Source organism: Hypanus sabinus, chromosome 12, assembly GCF_030144855.1.
Source record: "Hypanus sabinus isolate sHypSab1 chromosome 12, sHypSab1.hap1, whole genome shotgun sequence".
Classification (NCBI taxonomy): domain Eukaryota; kingdom Metazoa; phylum Chordata; class Chondrichthyes; order Myliobatiformes; family Dasyatidae; genus Hypanus; species Hypanus sabinus.
In genome coordinates this window covers 102337733-102361124 of record NC_082717.1, presented here as the reverse complement: position 1 = coordinate 102361124, position 23392 = coordinate 102337733, and the positions used below count along the sequence as shown (strand labels likewise).

General features: G+C 43.1%; 1 protein-coding gene across 1 annotated transcript; it reads left to right on the top strand.

Annotated features, from left to right (window-relative positions):
- Positions 1-942: 942 nt before the first annotated feature.
- LOC132402533 (transcobalamin-1-like) lies at positions 943-22869 on the top strand. Its single transcript, XM_059985389.1, has 5 exons — positions 943-992; positions 5317-5472; positions 13415-13590; positions 14246-14429; positions 22474-22869. The coding sequence occupies exons 1-5, from the start codon at positions 974-976 to the stop codon at positions 22503-22505; spliced, it is 567 nt and encodes a 188-aa protein (XP_059841372.1). The 5' UTR covers positions 943-973; the 3' UTR covers positions 22506-22869.
- The last annotated feature ends 523 nt before the right edge of the window (positions 22870-23392 follow it).

Sequence of the window (23392 nt, the reverse complement as noted above, 5' to 3'; positions counted from 1 at the left end):
GGATCCCACCCACCCTGCTCATGGACAGTTTGACCCACTCCCATCAGGGAAGAGGCTGTAGCATCCACTCCAGGACCACCAGACTCAAAAACAATTACTTTCCACAAACAGAAAAGAACTCCACCCACCACACGCCCCCCAACCACCAGTAGTTTATCTTTCCTGTCACCTTACGTAGAAATACCCCTGTGCCTATAATCACTTTATGGACATACAATCATCTGCAAACTTACTAATCCATCCATCCAGGTCACTGCTATGTATCACAAACAACAGTGCAGATCTGCGCAGAACACCACTGGGCACGGATCTCCAGTCTTCCATCTCTGCTCTCTGCCTTCCATGGGCAAACCAGTTCCGAATCCGAACCCGGGATCTCATGCATTACTAAATCCCATGTAGATAGCATTCACTTGCTTTGCATTCTTTGAGCTCCTTTGCCACATCTTTAAAAATAAAAGTTTTGATCAAGTTTGTAACGCGTGACTTGATCCACATGAACCCAGGTGATTATCCCTAAGTGGGCCATGCCTTTCCAAATGTGCCTGAATCCTGTCCATTAGTACCCTCTCCAGTAGCTTCCCTACCACAAACAGGAAGACCACAAGCCTTCTATTACCTGGATTAGCTGGTCTTTAAACAACTCCCACATGCCAGACACGACATGTCCGACAGAAACTCCTCCCAATCCACACCCCTGAGCTCCTGTCTCATCCTGTCATCAGTTGCCCTCTTCCAGTTTAGTACCTTCCCAAGTAATTTGTTTTTATCCTCGGAAATAACTATTGTTAAGTATAATTTGACTTTAAATTTTGACTCTGTTTTCTCTCCTTGCTTTGCAGAACATGATCTGCCCACTGGTTCAGTTGCTCTCTATGTGCTGGCTTTTAGAGCTGGCTGTCTTGATCCAAGCAGCATCTCCAATGGTCAGGCACAGATTAATCTGGTGAAACTTCTTGGAGATAAGCTCAATATGGAATTCCAAAACCTAGGTAAGTTGTAGAACAAGACCATCACGAAGTTAAACTGCAACCAAGAGGGAGCAGAAGGCTTCTGCGCACACCACCACATGACTGGGGGACAACGGTGGCGTTGTGGTTACTGTAACACCTAGTGGTTAGTGAACCAGTGAGCTGGGTTCATTTCCAGATGTCAAACTCCAGGAGTTCACATGTTCTCCCTGTGACTGTGTGGGTTTCCTCAGGGTGCTCTGGTTTCCTCCCACAGTCCAAAGACTTACGGGTTAGTGGGTTAATTGGCAGCACAGGTTCGTTGGGCCAAAAGGCCTGCTGAAAGGTTCAAAGGTTCATTTAATATCAGAGTATGTATGTATTTGGTATATAACCTGAAATTCATACTCTTCACAGACATCCCTGAAACAAGAACCCCATACAATGAATGATAGAAACATTGAAGCCCCAAAACCTCTTCCCTCTTCACACAAACAGCGGCAAATGCATCTTACTGTGCTCTATCTCTAAATAAATAAAATTCAAATCAAGCAACACACACTAACGAGTAGTTTGGCTTCTCATGCCTTTTTAAAACATAATGTAATCATTCCCATTCCTCACTCTTCCTTGCAATAACATTCCTTCAGAAATTTACACAATTTCCTTTAGAGGTCACACATCCCCTTCCACAGACTCCATCAGATGCCTCCGCCAAAACTCCAGTCAGCCTTGGGAGCTGGATTTATAATGGATGTCAGTCCTGTCGTGAGAACGAGCAGGGACTGGGCATTAAGTGGAGACGTGTCTGCTGCCAATGAGCATCAAATTGCAGAGCTAAAGAAAATAGTGAACCTGCTGTAGAAATGTCTGAAAATGAATTGATTCCTTGTCTTCCCCTTGTTTACTCCCCTCCCCCCACCTTCTCACTCTGATTTCTCATCTCTTTCTCCAGTCCTGATGAAGGGTCTCCGCCCGAAACGTCGACTGTTTACTCTTTTCCATAGATGCTGCCTGGCCCGCAGAGTTCCTCTCGCATTTTGTGTGCGTTACTTGAATTCTTAGCATCTTCGGATTTTCTCTTCCTTGTGTTTCTTTATCCCAACGATGGGGAAATGTCCACCACTGAGTTGTCAAAGTTCAAATTAAATTTATTATCAAATTACATACATGGCAGCATATGCAACTCTGAGGTTCTTGTGAGCAACCACAGGAAATACAACAGAATCAGTGTGAGGCCGCAGTCCGCAGGGTTGACAGCTCATTATTGCATCTGAGCATCCATTTTCCAAGTGTGTTTGGTCACTTTCATCAACCATTTCCCTAAAGTTGTGATTGCCTCTACTTCTTTAAGCAGACTGGATGATTTTTATGAGGATAAAACAACACAGAAACAGGTCTATTTCCCTCCATTCTTGTTTGTTGGGCCTGTCTAAATATCTCTCAAATATTGCCATTGTATCTGCTTCTATCACTTGTCCTGGTAGCACATTCCAGGTACCTGCTACCGGGAGTGTTGTTAAAACAAGATCTTGCCTTGTAACTCTTCTTTAAGCATTCCCTCTCTCACCTCTGGTATTTGTCATTTTCTCCTGTCTGCTCAATCTCTTCCTCTCTCAATTTGATGTACTTCTGTCAGCCTCCAACAGACCAGAGAAAACTGGTCGTGTAGTGGTTAAAACAACACACACAAAATGACAGTAGAGGATAGACATATCAGAATGGGAATGGGACGTGGAATTAAAATGTGTGGCCACTGGGAGATCCTGCGTTTAGCGAAACGGTCTCCCAGTCTGCGTCGGGTCTCACCGATATATAAAAGGCCACACCGGGAGCACCAGACGCAGTATACCACACCAGCCGACTCACGGGTGAAGTGTCGCCTCACCTGGAAGGACTGTCTGGGGCCCTGAATGGTGGTGAGGGAGGAAGTGTAAGGGCAGGTGTAGCACTTGTTCCACTTACAAGGATAAGTGCCAGGAGGGAGATCATTGGGAAGGGATGGGGGGGGGGGGGGACGAGTGACTGCTCTAACTTCCGTTAATGCCCCTCCCCTTCTTACCCCATCCCTGACATATTTAGTTGTTTGCCTGTTCTCCATCTCCCTCTGGTGCTACCCCCCCCCTTCTTTCTCCCGAGGCCTCCTGTCCCATGATCCTTTCCCTTCTCCAGCTCTGTATCACTTTCGCCAATCATCTTTCCAGCTCTTGAAGCTTCATCCCACCCCCTCTGGTCTTCTCCTATCATTTCGCATTTCCCCCTCCCCCTCCTACTTTCAAATCTCTTAGTATCTTTCCTTTCAGATAGTCCTGACGAAGGGTCTCGGCCCGAAACGTCGACAGTGCTTCTCCCTATAGATGCTGCCTGACCTGCTGTGTTCCACCAGCATTTTGTGTGTGGTGTTTGAATTTCCAGCATCTGCAGATTTCCTCATGCTTGCATGTAGTGGTTAGTTTGGCCCTTTACGGTACAGGCGACCCGGCTTCAATTACATGCCACTGCCTGTGAGGGGTTTCTACGTCCTTCCTGTAACTGCGCGAGTTTCCTCCGGGTGCTTCGATTTCCTCCCAAGGTCCAAAGACGTACTGGTTGTTAGGTGAGTTGGTCATTGTAAATTGTCCCATGATTAGGCTGGCATTAAATCAGGGGGATAGCTGGGCAGCATGGCTCAAAGGGCTGGAAAGTTGTAGTCTGTGCTCTACCTCAACAAATAATTAAAAACAAGCCAAGTTTGTCCAACCTGTCCTTATAGCTACTACCTTCTAATCCAGGCAGCATCCTGGTAATCCTCCACTGCACCCTCTCCAAGCCTCCACATCAGTGTTGTAGTGTGGAGACCAGAACTACACAACACTCCAAAGTTGTTGTGGCCTCACCAAAGTTTGTTACGACCACAGCATGATTTCCTGATTTTGTACATCTTCAAATATAGGCCTGTGATTCTGTCCTTGTGTGAATTCTTTCAGGCTCACCTGGACGACTCTTCCCAACCAACGTTTCCAGGGAGAGATTGAGAGTGTTCTTTTCATTTCATTTTTCAATCTTTTTTATTGATTTCCAAATAAAGAATATACAGATCGGAAGAGGAGTTTAACAAGTAGATAATATAAAAGACATATAAATAGCAATAATAAAAACAGAAAGTATATAATGTCAAAATCAAATAAGTAAAATATTACACTGTTATATATACAATAGTCAAAAAAAACTACAACTCCTCATAACAATCATAAAAAAAAGATTGGAAATTCTATTGATAAGGAAAAAAAAAACCCACTAACTAAACTGAAGCAAAAAAAAAGAAAGAGAAAAAAAGGAAAGAAAAAAGATTGGGTAGTCCAATTGAGGATAAAATTAGAAAAACAAGAGGAAAAAAACCATATCCTTCCAGTCATCTCTGAACCTTCATGGATAAGGATTTTCCCCAAAAGAGAATAAAGAAAAATAAATAAATTAAAATAAATTAAATCATGGGAAAATATTGAATAAAGGGTCGCCAGACTTGTTCAAAATTAAAGGATGTATCAAATATCTGGCTTCTAATTTTCTCCAAGCTTAGGCATTACATAATGGAGGAGAGCCAATTGAAAACAGTAGGTGGGTTAGATTCTTTCCAGTGTAGCAAAATAGCCCTCCTAGCCAGTAAAGTTGAAAAAGCTATCACATGTTGGGCAGAAGCAGACACTTTGCTTGCTTCCTCTGGAATAATCCCAAAAATTGCTGTAAGTGGATTAGGTTGAACATCCATATCTATAACTTTAGATAATACTCCAAACACATCCCTCCAAAAATTAATTAAACTTGCACATGACCGAAACATATGAGTTAGAGTAGCCACTTCTGCGTTACATCTGTCACAAATAGGACTGAGAGTGTTCTTTTGATGTTGAGGAAACCGATAGATTGTTCTGAGTAATGACTCTTAGCTACCTGGGTATTTGAACATTCGTTTCTCCCTTTTAACCTCATATTGTGTGTTTGCTGTGATCTTGCTTTTTTCCTCATTGTATAAAATCCCCCTTTTCTACTCCCTTCCCCCTTTCTGCTCCTCTAGTCCAAGTACTTCTTTTCGTACCTCCTGCTTGCTCCAGTTCACATACCTTCTGTCCATGATCTGTCTCCACATCTCCTTCCAACCCTCTTTTACCTCATTCTTTGCCACCCTGTGACCCCACGTTTGGGGGGGGGGTTCATTCACTTTGAACCTCTTGCTTTTGTTTCACGCTCAATGGTGATTGCTAAAACCGGGGCGGTGCCCCTGTTTACTCTGGTCACTTTGCCCCTTCAGTTGTACCATGGATGAAAAGCCAAGCTGCTCAACTGTCTCTCAGGCCTGGCAACTGAACACCATGTTTCCATATTGCAGAGTCCCAAGGACATCTTCTTACGGATTTCTACCAGATCTCCTTAGCAATGATGGCACTCTGCATTGAAAAGCAACCTGTCCGTACTGCATATGTGGAGAAAATCTACGACAGGGTTATGGGTCGCAAAGATCAGTTTGGAGAACCTTTCCTTATTGGTAAGTGAAATTTCAGAGATTATCTGCCTGGTGTCGTGGTCACATACCCAGGAATGTGATATGCACCAGGTGCTCAAGGACCACCCACAGCTGGTCCCATGGCTTCACACGACCCTGACTGCGGGACTAAGCAGGGACTACACCTTGCCCAAAGCTGAAAGGTGACCTGTAGGCTAGCAGAGGGGTGGAGCACCTTACACCTCCTTTGGCAGAGATGAATCTCCACCCTGCCACCCTTTTCCTGCAGTATGGTAACTACAAACGTTTGTAAAAACTGAGGACAATATTCCAGAGCCTCACCAATGCTTTATACAGCTGCAACGTCATGTCCCAATCTCAACACTCAGTGCCCGACTGACAGAGACCGGTACACCAAAGCCCCTCTTTACCTAATGTGCAGACTCGGCAGGCTGCTAAGAAAGGGATGATTAAGTTGGCTTTCATTGTAAGTGGTGAGCAAGGCAAGGCAAGTTTATTTGTATAGCACTTTTCAAACACAGGGGAGCTCAAAGTGCTTTACATAGAACAAGATATAAAAATCAAACATCAAATTTCAGACAATTAAAGAGAATGAAATCACACATAACAATAAAAGTTACAGTGCAGGAGATTCTAATTAAAAGCCACAGCAAAAGGAAAAGTTTTCAGTCTCAGTTTTAAAGAGCTTAATTTGGGGCAGAGTTCATATGGTCTGGAATGTTATTCCCGATATGTGGAGCACAGTAACTAAAAGCTGCTTCACCACGTTTAGCTTTGACCCCGAGGACGGTAAGCAGACCCGCCCCAGACGAACTGACAGCTCGGGAAGGTTCATGATGCAACAAGAGATCGGAGATGTATTTTGTCCCTAGACCATTCAGTGCTGTATAAACCAGTAGTAATATTTTAAAGTCAATCCTCTGATGGACAGGAAAGCGGTCTAGTGATCTGAGAACTGGGGTGATATTTCTATTTTCTTGGTCTTAGTGAGGACTCTAGCAGCAGCATCTGAATGAGCTGCAGCTCTCTGATGGATATTTTTTACAGAGACCTGTGAAAACGCCATTACAGTAGTCAAGCCTAACTGGAGGAAATTTTTGCACATCCAATCAGTGATTTGTTTAATACAGTTCTTTAGTAATTGTATGGAACCAAAGTCACTTGATGACACTATTATATAAATGAGTATCATCCACATAATTATGGTAAGATATTGAGTTCAAGGGAGCATATACATGTTGAACAAAAGAGACCCTAGTATGGACCCTTGAGACACTCTGCATGTCATTTTTGTTCGGTTAGATATGTAGCTACCAATCGATAGAAATAGTCCTTGTCCTTTTGTGGTGAACTACATATACCTGTCTGTACACAACCCCCCCACCGCCCGCTGACTGCTCCTGTGGCTCCTCCCACAGACCCCTGTATAAAGGCGATTGGAGGCATTGCTCCTCCCTCAGTCTCCAGGATGTTGTGTGATGCTCTCTTGCTGCTGACTGCTCTCTTCCTGCTAATAAAAGCCTATTTCTCACCTCATGTCTCCGAGAGTTATTGATGGTGCATCACCTTTAAACATGATTTAAACCACTGTTAGACTGCACCAGGAAGTCCCACCCAGTTTTCCAGTCTGTCCGGTAATATGCCATGGTCTACTGTGTCAAAGGCAGCCCTGAGATCCAAAACTGAAATGTGACCATCATCGTGGATGAAGCAACAGTCATTTAAACTCTTCAGCAGAACACTCTCAGTGCTGTGACGTCGTCGAAATAGAGAGTTCACTCAGCAGTTTCCTCCACAAACGACCTCTGCCAGAATGTCACTGACCCTCAGATTCCGGTATATGCCAACCGGTGGTCTCCCTGCATTCTTCACTCTCCTCGACTGAAAGCCCGCGAAAACCCCGGCTCCCAGACATACAAGAAAGAATAACATTTCTCCCACTGGATAGCCACCCGTTATCAGTAGTTATAACCCTAACATTGCTGCTACATTACCTCATCAGTTTACATTACAGAGAAGCCATTACATTAGCCTTAGTAGTTAAAATTACAGAGAAATCCTACAGTAGTTTAAAAAGATTGTAGGTAAAATGTCAAGGGAACAGGAGAAGGATTTCAGATGTAGCGGAATTTCATCTAGTGTTATAGTCAATAGGTTTGAATTGTATCGTCTTAACTAAATTAGTTCCGAGTGAGTGTAAGGATTACATTGACTTCTGAACTGATGCAGACACTAACAGCATGTCTAATCTTCTGAATTTTATCAGTAAAAAAGACACTGTCATTACATTGAGGGAGAATGAGCAGATTAATACTTCTCCCTTATTGCAGATTTGATGAAAGTTCTTGGCCCAAAACTTCGACTGTTTATTCCTCTCTGAAGATGAGGCCCAAGCTGCAGGGTTTGTCCAATATTTTGTGTGTGTTGCTCAAGATCTCCAGCATCTGCAGAAACTCTTGCACTTAAGACTTGAACTGCTGATTGCTTAAAACAGTAAGAGGTGATCACATTGAAATATATAAAATCCTTACAGGTCTTGCCAAGTAGAAGCCCTGAGGGAGAAGTGTTTCCCTGGGCTTGAAGTCAGGAGCCAGGGGGTAACAGATTCAAAATAAGGATGCAGAGAGATGGTTGGTGAATATTTCGATTTCTCTTTCCAAGAGCACAGTTGAGTCTCGGTTGCTGACTTTATTTAGTGCATAAATATGCAGGGAATGGGAGGGGTACAGGAAAATGGTTCAGCAGTTCTGTGGGCTGTGTGGCCTGTTCCTGCTTCAACAGGTTGTGCCTTTTTTAATGCTACCTCAATCTAGGGTGGGAACAACACACTGAGCCTTTTGGTTAAATCAGGCAGGGTGTCTGCTGGGCAGCTAATTCAATATGGCTTGTTTCATATAAAAATAAGACCATAATTTATAGGAGCAGAATTAGGCCATTTGGCCCATCAAGTCTGCTTCATCATTTCATCATGGCTGATCCATTTTCCCTCTCAGCCCCAGTCTCCTGCCTTCTCCCTGTATCCCTTCCTGCCCTGACTAATCAAGATTCTGTGAATCTTTGCCTCCCATATACACAATGACATGGCCGCCAGAGTGACTGTGGCAATGATTTCCTCAGATTCAGCACTCTCTGGCCAAAGAAATTACTCCTGCTATCTGTTCTAAAAGGACACTCCTGAATTCTCAGGCTGTATCATCTGTTCTTAGACTCCCCCACCAGAGAAAACATCCTCTCCACATCCACTCTAATGAGGTGCTTCGATATTTCATTGGTTTCAATGAGGTCACCCCCTCATTCTTCTGAATTCCAGTCAGTACAGGCCCTGAGCCATCAAACACTCTTCATATGACCAGACTTTCAGTCCCAGAATCATCTTCGTGAACCTCCTTTGACCCTCTCCAATGTCAGCACATCCTTTCAAAGGGGTCTAAAATGGCTCACGATAGTACCAGTGCTTTATAAAGCCTCACCATTATACCCTTGATGACTCAACCTGAAAATTAATCCTTAGGGAATCCTCCACAAGGGCTCTCAAGTCTGTCTGCAACTCAGATTTTTAAAAATTTTCGCTACATTAGAAAGTAGTTTATGCTTTTATTTCTTCTACCAAAGTGCAAGACCATACACTTCCCGACACTATATTCCATCTGCCACAACCTTGCCATTCTCCAAGTCTGTCTAAATCCTTCTGCAGCCCCTCTACTTCAAGACTACCTGTTTTTCCAACTATCTTCATATCGCCTGCACATTTTGCAACGAAGCCATCCGTCATCCAAGTCATTGACATATAATATAAAAAGAAGCAGTCCCAACACAGACCACTGCAGAACACCACTAGTCACTGACAGCCAACCTGAAAAGGCTCCTCATATTCCCACTTTTTGCCTCCTATCTGTTATTCTGCTCCGATGTCTTATTGTCTTACCCTTGCAGTCCTGATGAATGGTTTTGGCCCAACATGTCAGCTCATTATCCTTTCCATAGACGCTGCCTGAACTCCAGGATTTTCCATGTGTCACTCTTCTTCCAGAAATGCACCAGGCAAATGGAAAAGTGCAGGGTGTTTGGAAACAAGAAGGCCATTAAGTCCATTAAGTAATGCTGACCTTTTGTACCACTTGTTCTCGGGAACCCTCTTCCTGCATTGAGTTTTGCTGTCATATTTTTGTACTTTCCTTCAGAAACTGTGGATACACACCAGCAACATTCTGCTGGCCCTTCACCACTCGCTCAATAGGCTCTCACACCAGGAACATTCTGCTGGCCCTTCACCACTCGCTCAATAGGTTCTCACACCAGCAACATTCTGCTGGCCCTTCACCACTCGCTCAATAGGTTCTCACACCAGGAACATTCTGCTGGTCCTTCACCACTCGCTCAATAGGCTCTCACACCAGGAACATTCTGCTGGCCCTTCACCACTCGCTCAATAGGTTCTCACACCAGGAACATTCTGCTGGCCCTTCACCACTCGCTCAATAGGTTCTCACACCAGGAACATTCTGCTGGCCCTTCACCACTCGCTCAATAGGTTCTCACACCAGCAACATTCTGCTGGCCCTTCACCACTCGCTCAATAGGCTCTCACACCAGGAACATTCTGCTGGCCCTTCACCACTCGCTCAATAGGTTCTCACACCAGGAACATTCTGCTGGCCCTTCACCACTCGCTCAATAGGTTCTCACACCAGGAACATTCTGCTGGCCCTTCACCACTCGCTCAATAGGTTCTCACACCAGGAACATTCTGCTGGCCCTTCACCACTCGCTCAATAGGTTCTCACAACAGCAACATTCTGCTGGTCCTTCACCACTCGCTCAATAGGTTCTCACAACAGGAACATTCTGCTGGCCCTTCACCACTCGCTCAATAGGTTCTCACAACAGGAACATTCTGCTGGCCCTTCACCACTCGCTCAATAGGCTCTCACACCAGGAACATTCTGCTGGCCCTTCACCACTCGCTCAATAGGTTCTCACAACAGGAACATTCTGCTGGCCCTTCACCACTCGCTCAATAGGCTCTCACACCAGGAACATTCTGCTGGCCCTTCACCACTCGCTCAATAGGCTCTCACACCAGGAACATTCTGCTGGCCCTTCACCACTCGCTCAATAGGTTCTCACACCAGGAACATTCTGCTGGCCCTTCACCACTCGCTCAATAGGTTCTCACACCAGGAACATTCTGCTGGCCCTTCGCCACTCGCTCAATAGGCTCTCACACCAGGAACATTCTGCTGGCCCTTCACCACTCGCTCAATAGGTTCTCACAACAGCAACATTCTGCTGGCCCTTCACCACTCGCTCAATAGGTTCTCACAACAGGAACATTCTGCTGGCCCTTCACCACTCGCTCAATAGGTTCTCACAACAGCAACATTCTGCTGGTCCTTCACCACTCGCTCAATAGGTTCTCACACCAGGAACATTCTGCTGGCCCTTCACCACTCGCTCAATAGGTTCTCACACCAGGAACATTCTGCTGGCCCTTCACCACTCGCTCAATAGGCTCTCACACCAGGAACATTCTGCTGGCCCTTCACCACTCGCTCAATAGGTTCTCACACCAGGAACATTCTGCTGGCCCTTCACCACTCGCTCAATAGGTTCTCACACCAGGAACATTCTACTGGCCCTTCACCATTCGCTCAATAGGTTCTCACACCAGGAACATTCTGCTGGCCCTTCACCACTCGCTCAATAGGTTCTCACACCAGGAACATTCTGCTGGCCCTTCACCACTCGCTCAATAGGCTCCCACACCAGCAACATTCTGCTGGCCCTTCACCACTCGCTCAATAGGTTCTCACACCAGGAACGTTCTGCTGGCCCTTCACCACTCGCTCAATAGGCTCTCACACCAGGAACATTCTGCTGGCCCTTCACCACTCGCTCAATAGGTTCTCACACCAGGAACATTCTGCTGGCCCTTCACCACTCGCTCGATAGGTTCTCACACCAGGAACATTCTGCTGGCCCTTCACCACTCGCTCAATAGGTTCTCACACCAGGAACATTCTGCTGGCCCTTCACCACTCGCTCAATAGGTTCTCACACCAGGAACATTCTGCTGGCCCTTCACCACTCGCTCAATAGGTTCTCACAACAGAAACATTCTGCTGGCCCTTCACCACTCGCTCAATAGGTTCTCACACCAGGAACATTCTGCTGGCCCTTCACCACTCGCTCAATAGGTTCTCACACCAGGAACATTCTGCTGGCCCTTCACCACTCGCTCAATAGGCTCTCACAACAGGAATATTCTGCTGGCCCTTCACCACTCGCTCAATAGGTTCTCACAACAGGAACATTCTGCTGGCCCTTCACCACTCACTCAATAGGTTCTCACACCAGCAACATTCTGCTGGTCCTTCACCCCTCGCTCAATAGGCTCTCACAACAGGAATTATCCGTCTGCTGGAACGCAGACACAGCTTCTCGTCGTATCTCAATCCATGTGGCAACCATGATGGAAAACCAGCTGTGAAGATTTCAGAGCAGATGCTGCACCCAGTAGACGGCCATTTCACAGTTGCTTCTTTCTGAAGCACAGGAGGTTCTGGAGCAACACACACAAAATTCTGGAGCAACCCGGATGGTCAGGCAGCTTATCTGGAGAGGAAAAAAGAGCCAATGTTTTGAGCCAGGAACCTTCATCAGGACACTGAACGCAGAAATCTACTGCATATTACAGGCCCTTCGGCCCACAAGGTTGTGCCAACCATGTAACCTACTCTCAATTCTAATCTTTCTATCACACAGCCCTCTATTTTGTTAAGCTTCATGTACCTATCCGAGAGTCTCTTCAAAGACCCTGTTGTATCAGCCTCTACCACCATTGCTGGCAGTGCATTCCACACACCCACCACTCTGTGTGAAAAAACTTGCTTCTGACATCCCCCTTGTACCTACTTCCAAGCACCTTAAAACTATGTCCCCTTGTGTTAACCATTTCAGCCCTGGAAAAAGCCTCTGACTATCCACACGATCAATGCCTCTCATCATCTTATACACCTCTGTTAGGTCACCTCTCGTCCTCCGTTGCTCCAAGGAGAAAAGGCCGAGTTCACTCAATCTATTCTCATAAAGCATGCTCCCCAATCCAGGCAACATCCTTGTAAACCTCCTCTGCAGTCTTTCTATAATACCCACATCCTTCCTGGAGTGAGGTGACCAGAATTGAACACACTACTCCATGTGGGGTCTGACCAAGGACTTGCATAGCTGTAACATTACCTCACGGCTCTTGAACTGAATCCCACAGCTAATGGATGCCAACACACCATATGCCTTCTTAACACTGTCAACCTGCGCAGCAGCTTTGTGAATCCTAAGGACATGGAGCCCAAAATCCCTCTGATTCCCCCACAGCACCAAGAGTCTATAATGTAGGATAGTTAGATTTAGCTCAGTAGATTTGGAAGGCTTTTATGATTTAATTAATTTTCATAAAACAAGATAAACTAAGAGTCCCATAGCAATAACTGGTTTTAATAGAGCCAGGGAGTCAAACAGCATTGATGCAAGCCCTTCAGCTTAACCAACACATACAGACCACTTTGACCACCCAGCTAGTCCCAATGTCCTGTGTTCGGCCCATACCCCCCCCCCCAAGGATTACCCCTCCACGTACCTGTCCAAGTGCTTCTTAAACAATGCCTGCCTCAACCACTTCCCCTGGCAGCTCATTCCATTTACTCACTACCTCTGTGGGAAATTGCCCCTCACGTCCAATTTAAATCCTTTTCCTCTCACTCTAAATCTATGCCCCTTAGTTTTAGACCCCCCTACCCTTGGGAAAAGGTCACTGCCACCCACATTATCGGTGTGTGTATATGATGTATATTGTAATTCACAGTTTTTCAGTTATTGTGTATTGCATTCTCCTGTCGCCACAAGTACAACAAATTTCAGGACATATGCTGGTGATATTGAAGCCGATTCTGATTCTAATTTGTAGATACAGCCTCTATGACCGTCCTTGCTCTCTCCTGCATACACAATGGCAATAACCTTGCTACCATGGAAAGACGCCACATTGAACAAGCCATCATGCTCTTGCTGCGTCAGCTCCTAAGTTACCAGCAGATGGATGGTACCTTTGGGACTATCTACAATACTGGCCTTGCTGTTCAGGTGAGTTAAAACTGGCACGTAATGCCTACACTGTGAGTAGCAAGGCTCTCATTACTGGTGACACCGATCCTGTGGTGGAGTGAGGGAGGGTGGGTGTAATCATGACCAAGGACAGCAGAGCAAACCGAGAACATTGGATAAACTGTGTATTCCATGCCTCATTTGATTCTCCCCTTCCTTTATTTCAAATCTGGGTCAGAGTTAATTCTACACCTTACTCTGCACGTGGGTTCACCACCCTCTGTAGCTCTCTCGTTACAGAACTGCTACACTTAAGAGGCAATTATACAGGCACTTAAATAGACAAGGCAAAGGAGGAAATGGTCCTAATGCAGCAATATGGGTTAGTATGGATCTGGTATGATGAAGGGCCTAATTCTATGAAGTTCAATATCTACACTATTCTGTTCACTGCATTATTTCTCAATAAGGTAAAGGTTCAAGTGACCTTGACCTGGACAGAAGGTGGAACACCAGATGATCAGACCATCATTCCCACCTGATAAACGCCCCCTCTCTGATATCCAGTTAACACAGTGAACGTGTAACGTATTTCACTGCTAGCCAAATTCGTTCACATCTGGATGTCCACCAAATGCACTTCTTTGAATTATATTGGATATCATTCTGAATATCTTTTGTCATCTGTTTCCAGGCTTTCGTTGAACAGGCAAAACTGGAATTTACTCTCTTCCATTGCTCAAAAAATTTGCAACTCTTGGTCAGTGAGATCTATAAAGGATCATTTAACACAGTGCAGAAAGCTTTCCCAGTACTCCTGGCTTTGGAGGGGAAACCACTGTTGCACGTTGGAGACCCCAGTTGTCGTTCACGTCGGGGTGAGTATGCAAAACCATGATATCAACACGTTTTAAAGGAATCATTAAAATGACTGTGAGAAATAACTGAAATGTCAGCCACGTATTAGATGACAACACCTTGCCTCTGACAGTGTTCTGTTTTCACCTTCACACTCCGTGGGGATTCATGCACGTCAGCATAAATCCCCACTGATGCGTGTTGATCCATTGCAGTACTAGCCTTTGGGTGAGATCTTAGACACTCTCAGTGGCAACTTTATCAGGTACCTCTGGAACCTGGTGCGGTCTGCTGCCGTAGCCCATCCACTTCAAGATTCAATGTGTTGTGCATTCAGAGGCGCTCTTCTGCACACCACTGTCATAACATATGGTTATTTGAGTTGCTGCCACCTTCCTCTCTCATTATCGAGGTATTTTCGGCCACAGAACTGCCACTCACTGGATTTTTTTCCGCACCACTCTGTAAACTCTAGAGATTGTCATGTGTGAAAGCCCCAGATCAGCAATTTCTTATATAATCAAACCACTGAGCTGAAGTTTCTGATGATCTTCCAGTAGAACCCCAGGAATTGTTTTTTTTTTAATTAGTTTTTTTATACATTTTCTACATCGCTACAGATAAAAAAACCCAGATCGAAATGAAGAACATTAATACAGTGCAAAAATAAACATACAATAATAATATAATACAAAAGAAGATAATTGAGAAAGCACCCAAATTGAAGACATGTAAAGTTAGAATCCTCCCCAAGCCCCACAACAAAAAAAAACTCCAGACCAACCACAACACAATATAGAGAATATAAATCAGGACATTCAAACCCCCAAAACTGTAAATACACTTGAAAACAGAAGATAATAATGCCTACTACCAAAAAAAAAAGGAGCTGAAAGCAAGGGACCGAAAAAAAACCTTAGTTAAGAGGAAGGTTATGAAAGTACTCAATAAAAGGTCCCCAGACCTTATGGAACTTTGTATCCGAATTAAGAACTGAATAATGAATTTTTTCAAGGTCTAAGCAGGACATAATATCATTAAGCCATTGAGCATGCGTGGGCGGGGCAACATCTCTCCACCTAAGGAGAATTAAATGTCTAGCCAGGAGAGAGGCAAAAGATAATATTCGACACTTGGTCGAACTCAGACGTAAATCTGTCTCACCCCAGAAACCGAACAAAGCAATTAAAGGGTTAGGTTCTAGGTGGTGATTCAGAATATACGATAACGTTGTGAAGACATCTTTCCAAAATTTCTCCAAGCTAGGACAAAACCAGTACATATGAATGAGAGAGGCCTCGCCCCTTTTGCATTTATCACAAAGAGGACTAATATTAGGGTAAAATCGAGATAGAGCCAATATGTCTAAATCTAAACTATGAACAATCTTAAACTGTAAAAGGCAATGGCAAGCACAAAGAGAGGTTGAATTAACTGATTTGAGAGTTGAGTCCCAAGTCTCATCAGATAAGGAGATATTTAAATCATGCTCCCAAGCCATTCTAATTTTATCCACAGGGGCACGCCGAAAGGATGCTAATTTATCACAAATAAATGATATTAAACCTTTACCTAGTGGATTAATAGAAAGAAAGAAATCCATAACATTTTTCTCAGGCATTTCAAGGGAGTTAGGAATTAAAGGATTAATAAAGTGTCTAATTTGGAGATATCTAAAAAAATGAGCATTGGGCAGATTGAACTTAGCAGAGAGCTGTTGAAAAGATGTGAAACGATTATCAATAAAAAGATCTTCAAAATGTCTAATGCCCTTCCTATACCAATCATGGAATGCTGAATCATACGTAGTAGGTAAAAAAAGGTGATTATGTAAGATAGGGCTAGAAAAGGAAAAACCATGGAAACCATAAAATTTCCTGAACTGAGCCCATATACACAAAGTGTGTCTAACAAGAGGATTAACAATTAATCTGGACAAGCTACTAGGGAGTACAGAGCCAAGAAGTGCAGAGATAGATAAATCTTTAGTGGAACTCAACTCCATTGCCACCCAATTAGGGCACTCGGGTTGGCCATGGAAAAAAGACCAAAAGGTAGCACAACGTATATTGGCTGCCCAAGAATATAAACGAAAGTTAGGTAAAGCCATGCCACCCTCTTTTTTAGATTTTTGGAGATAAACTTTATTAATTCTAGAGCGCTTATTCTTCCACAAATATGACAAAATAATAGAGTCTAAGGAATCAAAAAAAGATTTAGGAATAAAAATTGGGATTGATTGAAATAAATATAAAAGTTTAGGGAGAACATACATTTTAACAACATTAATACGACCTACCAAAGACATAGATAGAGGTGACCACTGTAACAGACTCTGTTTTATAGTATATGAAAGATTGGCAAAGTTTTCACGAAAGAGATCTTTAAACTTCTTTGTGACTGTAATCCCAAGATAAGTAAATTGATTATGAACTACTTTAAAAGGGAGATCACAAAATGTTAATTCTCATGCTTCTTTATTAATTGGGAAAAGTTCGCTCTTATGTAAATTAAGTTTATAGCCAGAGAACTGGCTAAACTGGTCAAGAAGTGAAAACATTGGAGGTAAGGATGTAGACGGATTTGAAAGAAAAAGTAATAAGTCATCAGCATAAAGGGTAACTTTATGCTCAAAATCAAATCCAAATCCCGGTCAATTCAGGACAATTTCGAAATGCTATCGCCAAAGGTTCTATAGCCAAATCAAAGAGAAAGGGACTTAAAGGGTATCCCTGACGGGTGCCACGTTGGAGGTTAAATAACTGGGATTTCTGGAAATTAGTCAAAACAGAGGCAGTAGGACACAAATACAGCAATTTGATCCAAGAGATAAAACTTTGACCAAAGTCAAGTTTTTCTAAAACTGCAAAAAGGTAGTTCCACTCTATACGATCAAATGCTTTCTCCACATCGAGGGAAATAACACATTCAGGAATCCCAGTTGGAGGTGAATATAAAATGTTAAATAAACGCCGAATGTTAAAAAAAAGAAGACGGTTTTTAATAAAACCAGTTTGATTATCAGAAATAATAGAGGGAATAACAGTTTCTAATCTGTAAGCCAAAGCTTTGGCCAAGATTTTAACATCAACATTAAGCAAAGAAATCGGCCTATATGAGGAACACTCTGTTGGGTCTTTACCCTTTTTTAGTAAAAGAATAATAGATGCCTCATTAAAAGAGGGTGGCAATTTACCGTTATTAAACGAGTCAGACAATACTGAGAATAACTGAGGAGAAAGAAGTGAAGAGAATGATTTATAAAATTCTACGGGGAACCCATCAGGTCCAGGAGATTTCCCTGAAGACAATGCAGAAATTGCAAAAGATATTTCTTCTGATGATATAGGCGCGTTAAGTTTGGCTTTAAAATCAGATGAAAGTGAAGGAATATTCAGATTATTTAAAAAATGATCAACAGAGATATTGTCATTCAAAGATTCAGAGGAATAAAGTCGAGATTAGAAATTTTTAAATGCGTCATTGATTTCTAAGTGATCCGATGTAAAGTCTCCATTCTCCTTCCGGATCTTTGTAATATGTTGTTTGGCTTTGGAACGTCTCAGCTGATTGGCTAGAAATTTACCAGATTTGTCACCATGAATATAGAAGCGACTCTTACTTTCAAGAAGTTGGCGTTCAACAAGTTGAGTAGACAGAAGATTAAATTTAGTTTGAAGTTCTACACGCTTCTTGTATAATTCAGGATTCTTAGTTTGAGCATACAGTTGATCCAATTCTTTAATCTGATTAATGAGGTCTAATCAATCTGTACAGGACTTTCTATTAAGATTTGCTGTACAGGAGATTATTTGACCCCTCAAATATGCAGACAATCTGGGATGACATCTGGGACAATCTGGTGACAATCTGATGACAATCTGGGATGACCCCTCAAATATGCAGACAATCTGGGATGACATTTCAGATGATGTATTGGTGTTAAAATAAAAGGTTATCTGATCTTTAATAAATTTTAGAAAATCATCATCCGATAGTAAAGTCGAGTCAAAACGCCAGTGTTTATTCCTCTGAGGAAGACCAGGAAAATTTAAAGACAAAGTAATTGGGGCATGGTCAGAAATCAGTATACTCTGATAGTCACAAGAATAGACAAATGGAGTAAGTTGATTATCGAGTAAAAAGTAGTCAATTCTAGTAAAGGTATGGTGAACATGTGAAAAAAAAGAATAGTCTCTCTCAGTAGGATGAAGGAAACACCATATATCAGAGATACCATAATTAGAGAGAAAAGAGTGAATAGCTAAGGCAGATTTAGTAGGTAGTCTAGTAACAGAGGACGATCGATCCAAATTAGGATCTGACCAACAATTGAAATCGCCACCCAGTATAAGAGAGTATGAATTTAAATCTGGTAGTGAGGAGAAAAAACGTTCAAAAAATTAACATCATCAAAATTGGGAGTATACAGGTTTGCTAGTACAACTTTAGTATTATATAATTTACCAGAAACAATAATAAAACGGCCATTTGTATCAGATATCTTATTATGGAGTTCAAAAGGAATATTTGAATTAATAAGGATGGAGACCCCCTTAGCTTTGGCAGCAAAGGATGAATGAAAATGCTGACCCGCCCACTTTGACAGAAGCCGAGAATTATCAAAACTACGAATATGAGTTTCTTGAAGGAAAGCAATATCAGCTTTGAGTTGTTTAATATGCGAGAAGACCTTCCTTCTTTTAACAGGATGATTCAATCCCTTTACATTCCAGCTCACAAATTTAAGTGAATTAACCATTATCAATTGTTAGTGCATAGAAGGTAGCAGGCACATAAAAAATCAAGCAGTACAATAACAGTCTGGGAGCAAAAATGTAAACATAGATCCATAGAATCAAAACAGAGACATGTCCTGAATAACAAAAGAAAACAAAAGAAATGGTGAGTGGTGTTGGAACTGGAGAACCCATCCCCCCCACCCCCGCAACCCAGAATTAGACGGCTACCTAAAAAAGCAGCTAGCTCTACCAAAAAAGTTAACCCAAGTATGACTTCCAGTTCTGTGTCGTTAACAAAAGTTCCGTATAAATAATATAGCAAATAATAACTAATTTATGCACTAGAAAACAGAATTACAAATAGGAACAACTTCAACAGAAGTATAAAACTTAACACAAAGAAAATCAGAAGAAAACTAGAACTAATCTACCCACGAAAAATTATAAAAGATTAAAAGAGAAAAAAAAGGGGAGGGAGAAAGGGGGAAATTATAAAATTCAAAGAGAGTCCTTATCAACCATTTACAGAAAAAAAAAGCAAAACTTAAACTATGAATCAACCAACAGGGAGGCCTTCAATAAAATCTCCAAACCTCCAAAACAAGTTAAAGACAATTGTAGTTCTCTATAGATAAGGTTATACAAAAATAAAATAGATTACACAAGTAAAATCTAAAAGTTCGCAGGGAAACATTAAACTTAAATTATCTATTTAGAAAAAACGCACCAAGTCCAGGGAGAGATTGACTACAGCCCTTAGAACTTCAATAGATAATGACTGAATTATTCAAGTAAAGTCTGAGTTCGGAAAAAATGGTTTTACTCCGGGAAGTACTTATCAACCATTTTAGAAGGTCAGGCCGGTTCCGAAGAAGACGAGGTGGCCGGAAGACTTCCAACAAACGCCTCAGCCTCCTTCACTGATTTAAACCACTTATAATCTCCAGTAGTAAGCGTAATTCGAAGATCGGCTGGATTTCGGAGAGAGGGTCTGAATCTACGATCAAAAAGCACTTTCATTACACCTTTAAATTCAGCACACATCTTCAGAACCTGGGGGGCAAAATCCTCCACAAAATGAATGACCGTATTTTGAAAAGCAAAAGTACCTCTGCGGCGTGCCTCCATCATCAAACGGTTTTTCACCTGGTATTGATGAAAGCATAAAATAATCGGCCGTGGGCGGGAACCCAGAATTGCTCGAGGAACATAGATCCTGTGTGCCCTTTCAAGCTCAGGTAAAGTCGGAAGGAATTCTTTCCCGAAGATCTCACAGAGAAACTTAGAAAAAAATTCAATGGGAGAGCCCTTTTCAGTGGCCTCTGGCAAACCAAGAATTCGTAGATTGCAATGTCTGCTCCAATTTTCAAGATCCACCATTTTAGAAAAAAGTTTACTGGTCTTCTCATCTAGGCTGGAGCAGAGAGTTTCAAGATATTGAACACGGCGTTTTAAATCGTCAGAAGTTACGTCAATGCGAGATAAATGTTCAGCATGTTCATCCACTCTAGCATTAATCTGATCCAATTTGGCATTCAGCTGGTTGAAAGAAGTTCTAAATTCAGTTCTAAAATCCATTAAAGTATCTTGTCGATGTTGTTCCAGAACAGCGAGAATGTCAGCCGACAAAGCCGTAGAAGTTTCCTTTTTCCCAGTTTTAGTACTTTTGGTAGCCATTATAAGATAGATGTGTTCGCAGGCAGGTAAAAGAGAACTAATAAAATACCTAACTAAGGTTTAAGAAGGGAGACATATAGTGCAAAGGTAAGAAGAATAACGGAGCAAAAGTTCGGAGCAACTAAACAATCACCATCTTACCGGAAGTCCCAGGAATTGTTTGCCTTTAGATACTGGATGGTGGTGGCCAGTCTCTGAATGCCTGCGTCTTCCTAGGGTCCATCTTGAGATGATAAAACCCAAAAATGAAATGTGAAGCTCAGACTCCCCCAACTTGACATAGTCCATGGTCTAGAAGACTCTTTGCAATGTCCCAGACGTGAGCAGCATGCCCCTCCACAGACTTTGAGAAGATCAGGATATCATCCAGGTAGACGAAGGCATACTTATGGAGAGTATCCTGGAGAATGTCTTGACAAAGGCCTGGAAAATGGCTGGAGTATTCACAAGGCCGAAGGGCATAACTAGGTACTCGTAGTGGCCTGTTGGTGTATTAAATGTAGTCTTCCCTTATATGGACCAGATAGTATGCACTCCATAAGTCTGGTTTTGTGAATACCTCGCCCCTTGGAGCATCTCAAAGGCTGTGGTAATAAGTGGAAGAGGGTAATGATTCTTGGTTGTTATGCAGTTTAATCTCCTGTAGGGGTCACAAGTTCCCATCCTCCTTTTGTACAAAGAATAGCCTGCACTGCCAGGTGAGGTGGAGGGCCCTCCTTTATCGATTCCTCTATTGTGTCTCTCTCTGGGCTTCAGTGCGGGAGATGAGTGCTAGGCAGTAAGTCTATGCCACAATTGTCGGGTTGGTGTGGTGGTGACTCGAGGCCTTTCCCTCACTGAAGGCCTCCTCCAAGTCCTTGTAGATGAAAGAAATATTGACCAGTTTGAGTGTTGCCATCGCCTCCAGATCTTCCTTCGAAGATAACTCTTGATGCTTCCAGGGTGGCGTGGGTGATCCGACAGGTTCTCCCTAGACTCACAAAGCTTATTCGTGGCAACAAGGCATTACAGATGGCCTCTGCACCCCCCAGGAACACACTCAAAGGGTCTGCGTTTCAAAATCTTCACTTTAGTTGGGATCTGGTTTCTGGATCTCTTGGGCTTCGGGTTACCTCGAACTGAAGTCTGTCCCCTTGCTGATCTTGGTCTCAGGAAATTCTGGGGTCAAAACACCACACCACAAACATACCCTTTTATTATGACTGGTCCAAGCACTGATTCTATCCACCCTGCAATCCACGGATGATCATGAACGCCACTTTTCCAGATCCGAAGGGAACCAGGACGGCTGCAGTTTTTATCACCAATGAACATTGAGTGAGGAATCCGTGGCAAGAACCCAGGTCTCCGTCGAATCTCTCCCGGGTCAGAAGATGTACCGGCACAAGAGGGCAACCGACAACCTCACCTGAGCAGCTCCGGCATCCTCCTCGTGAGAGCTGGCACACAATACAGAGTACCCAAAACATGACTGCCAATTAGCGGGCCCACCCTGAGCCCGTGAAGGGGCTGTGCCAGCTATCCGTTCTCCAGAGGTAGAGAGTCCAAACCCCGGAAACTGGCGGTTTCAATATACATCATATATTGAAATCCCCAACTTTATTCATTGTGAATCTGAATCGAGATATTGTTTTTTCTCTCTCAGATAATCTGCCCAAAGGTGAAAATGAGAAGTGAAACGAGGACCAAGCGATGAAGACCAAGATGCTGTTTTCGTCCATTACATAGAATGGATACCTTGCAGTTATATAGTTGGACCATAGAACAGCATTTGATTACTATGCCATGTCAGAATCATTAAACCAATAACCCCCGTTAATCTCTCTTCCTCTGGACCCTGACCAATGATCAATATGCCTGAAACAGTCCTTAACGCTGTTGACTCATAAACACGCCTATGCTCTGTGCCTCACCTCCACCCCGATAGTGTTTTGCAGAGATCCACCACTGCGTGTATGTTAAATCAATAAAGTCTCTTGCATCTATTTTGTATTTATCCCGTCTTGCCTTAAATAAATGCTCTCTTATACTGGACATTACAATCTTCGGGGAAAAAAAGATACTGACTATCTACTCTACCTTTGCCTCATACGTTTTATAAAATAAATATAAATGAAATTTCCTTTCAGCCTCCACCACTCGAGAAAATAAAACAGCCTCAGGCTGCACTGATATTTTTCTCATTCCCTGAGATACAGCACGGAATAAGCCCTTCTGGCTCTTCGAGCCGTGCCGGCCAGTGATCCCCCACTTAACCACAGTGTACTCACGGGACAATTTACAATGAACAATTATCCTACCAACCGGTAGGTCTTTGGACTGTGGGAGGAAACCAGAGCACACCAGACACCCCTGTCAACTTGTACCGCAACTTTCAGGGTGTCTGGATACCAAGATCCCTCTGTACATCAACACTGTTAAGGATCTCTCCTCTCCACCCCCCCCCCCCCCACTGTGTTCCTTCTCTCTATATTGGATCTCCCAAACTGCAACACTTCACCATTGCCCAGATTAACCTTCAGCTGCAATGGATCTGTGTTCTGTTTTATCCGTCGGCAGTCTTC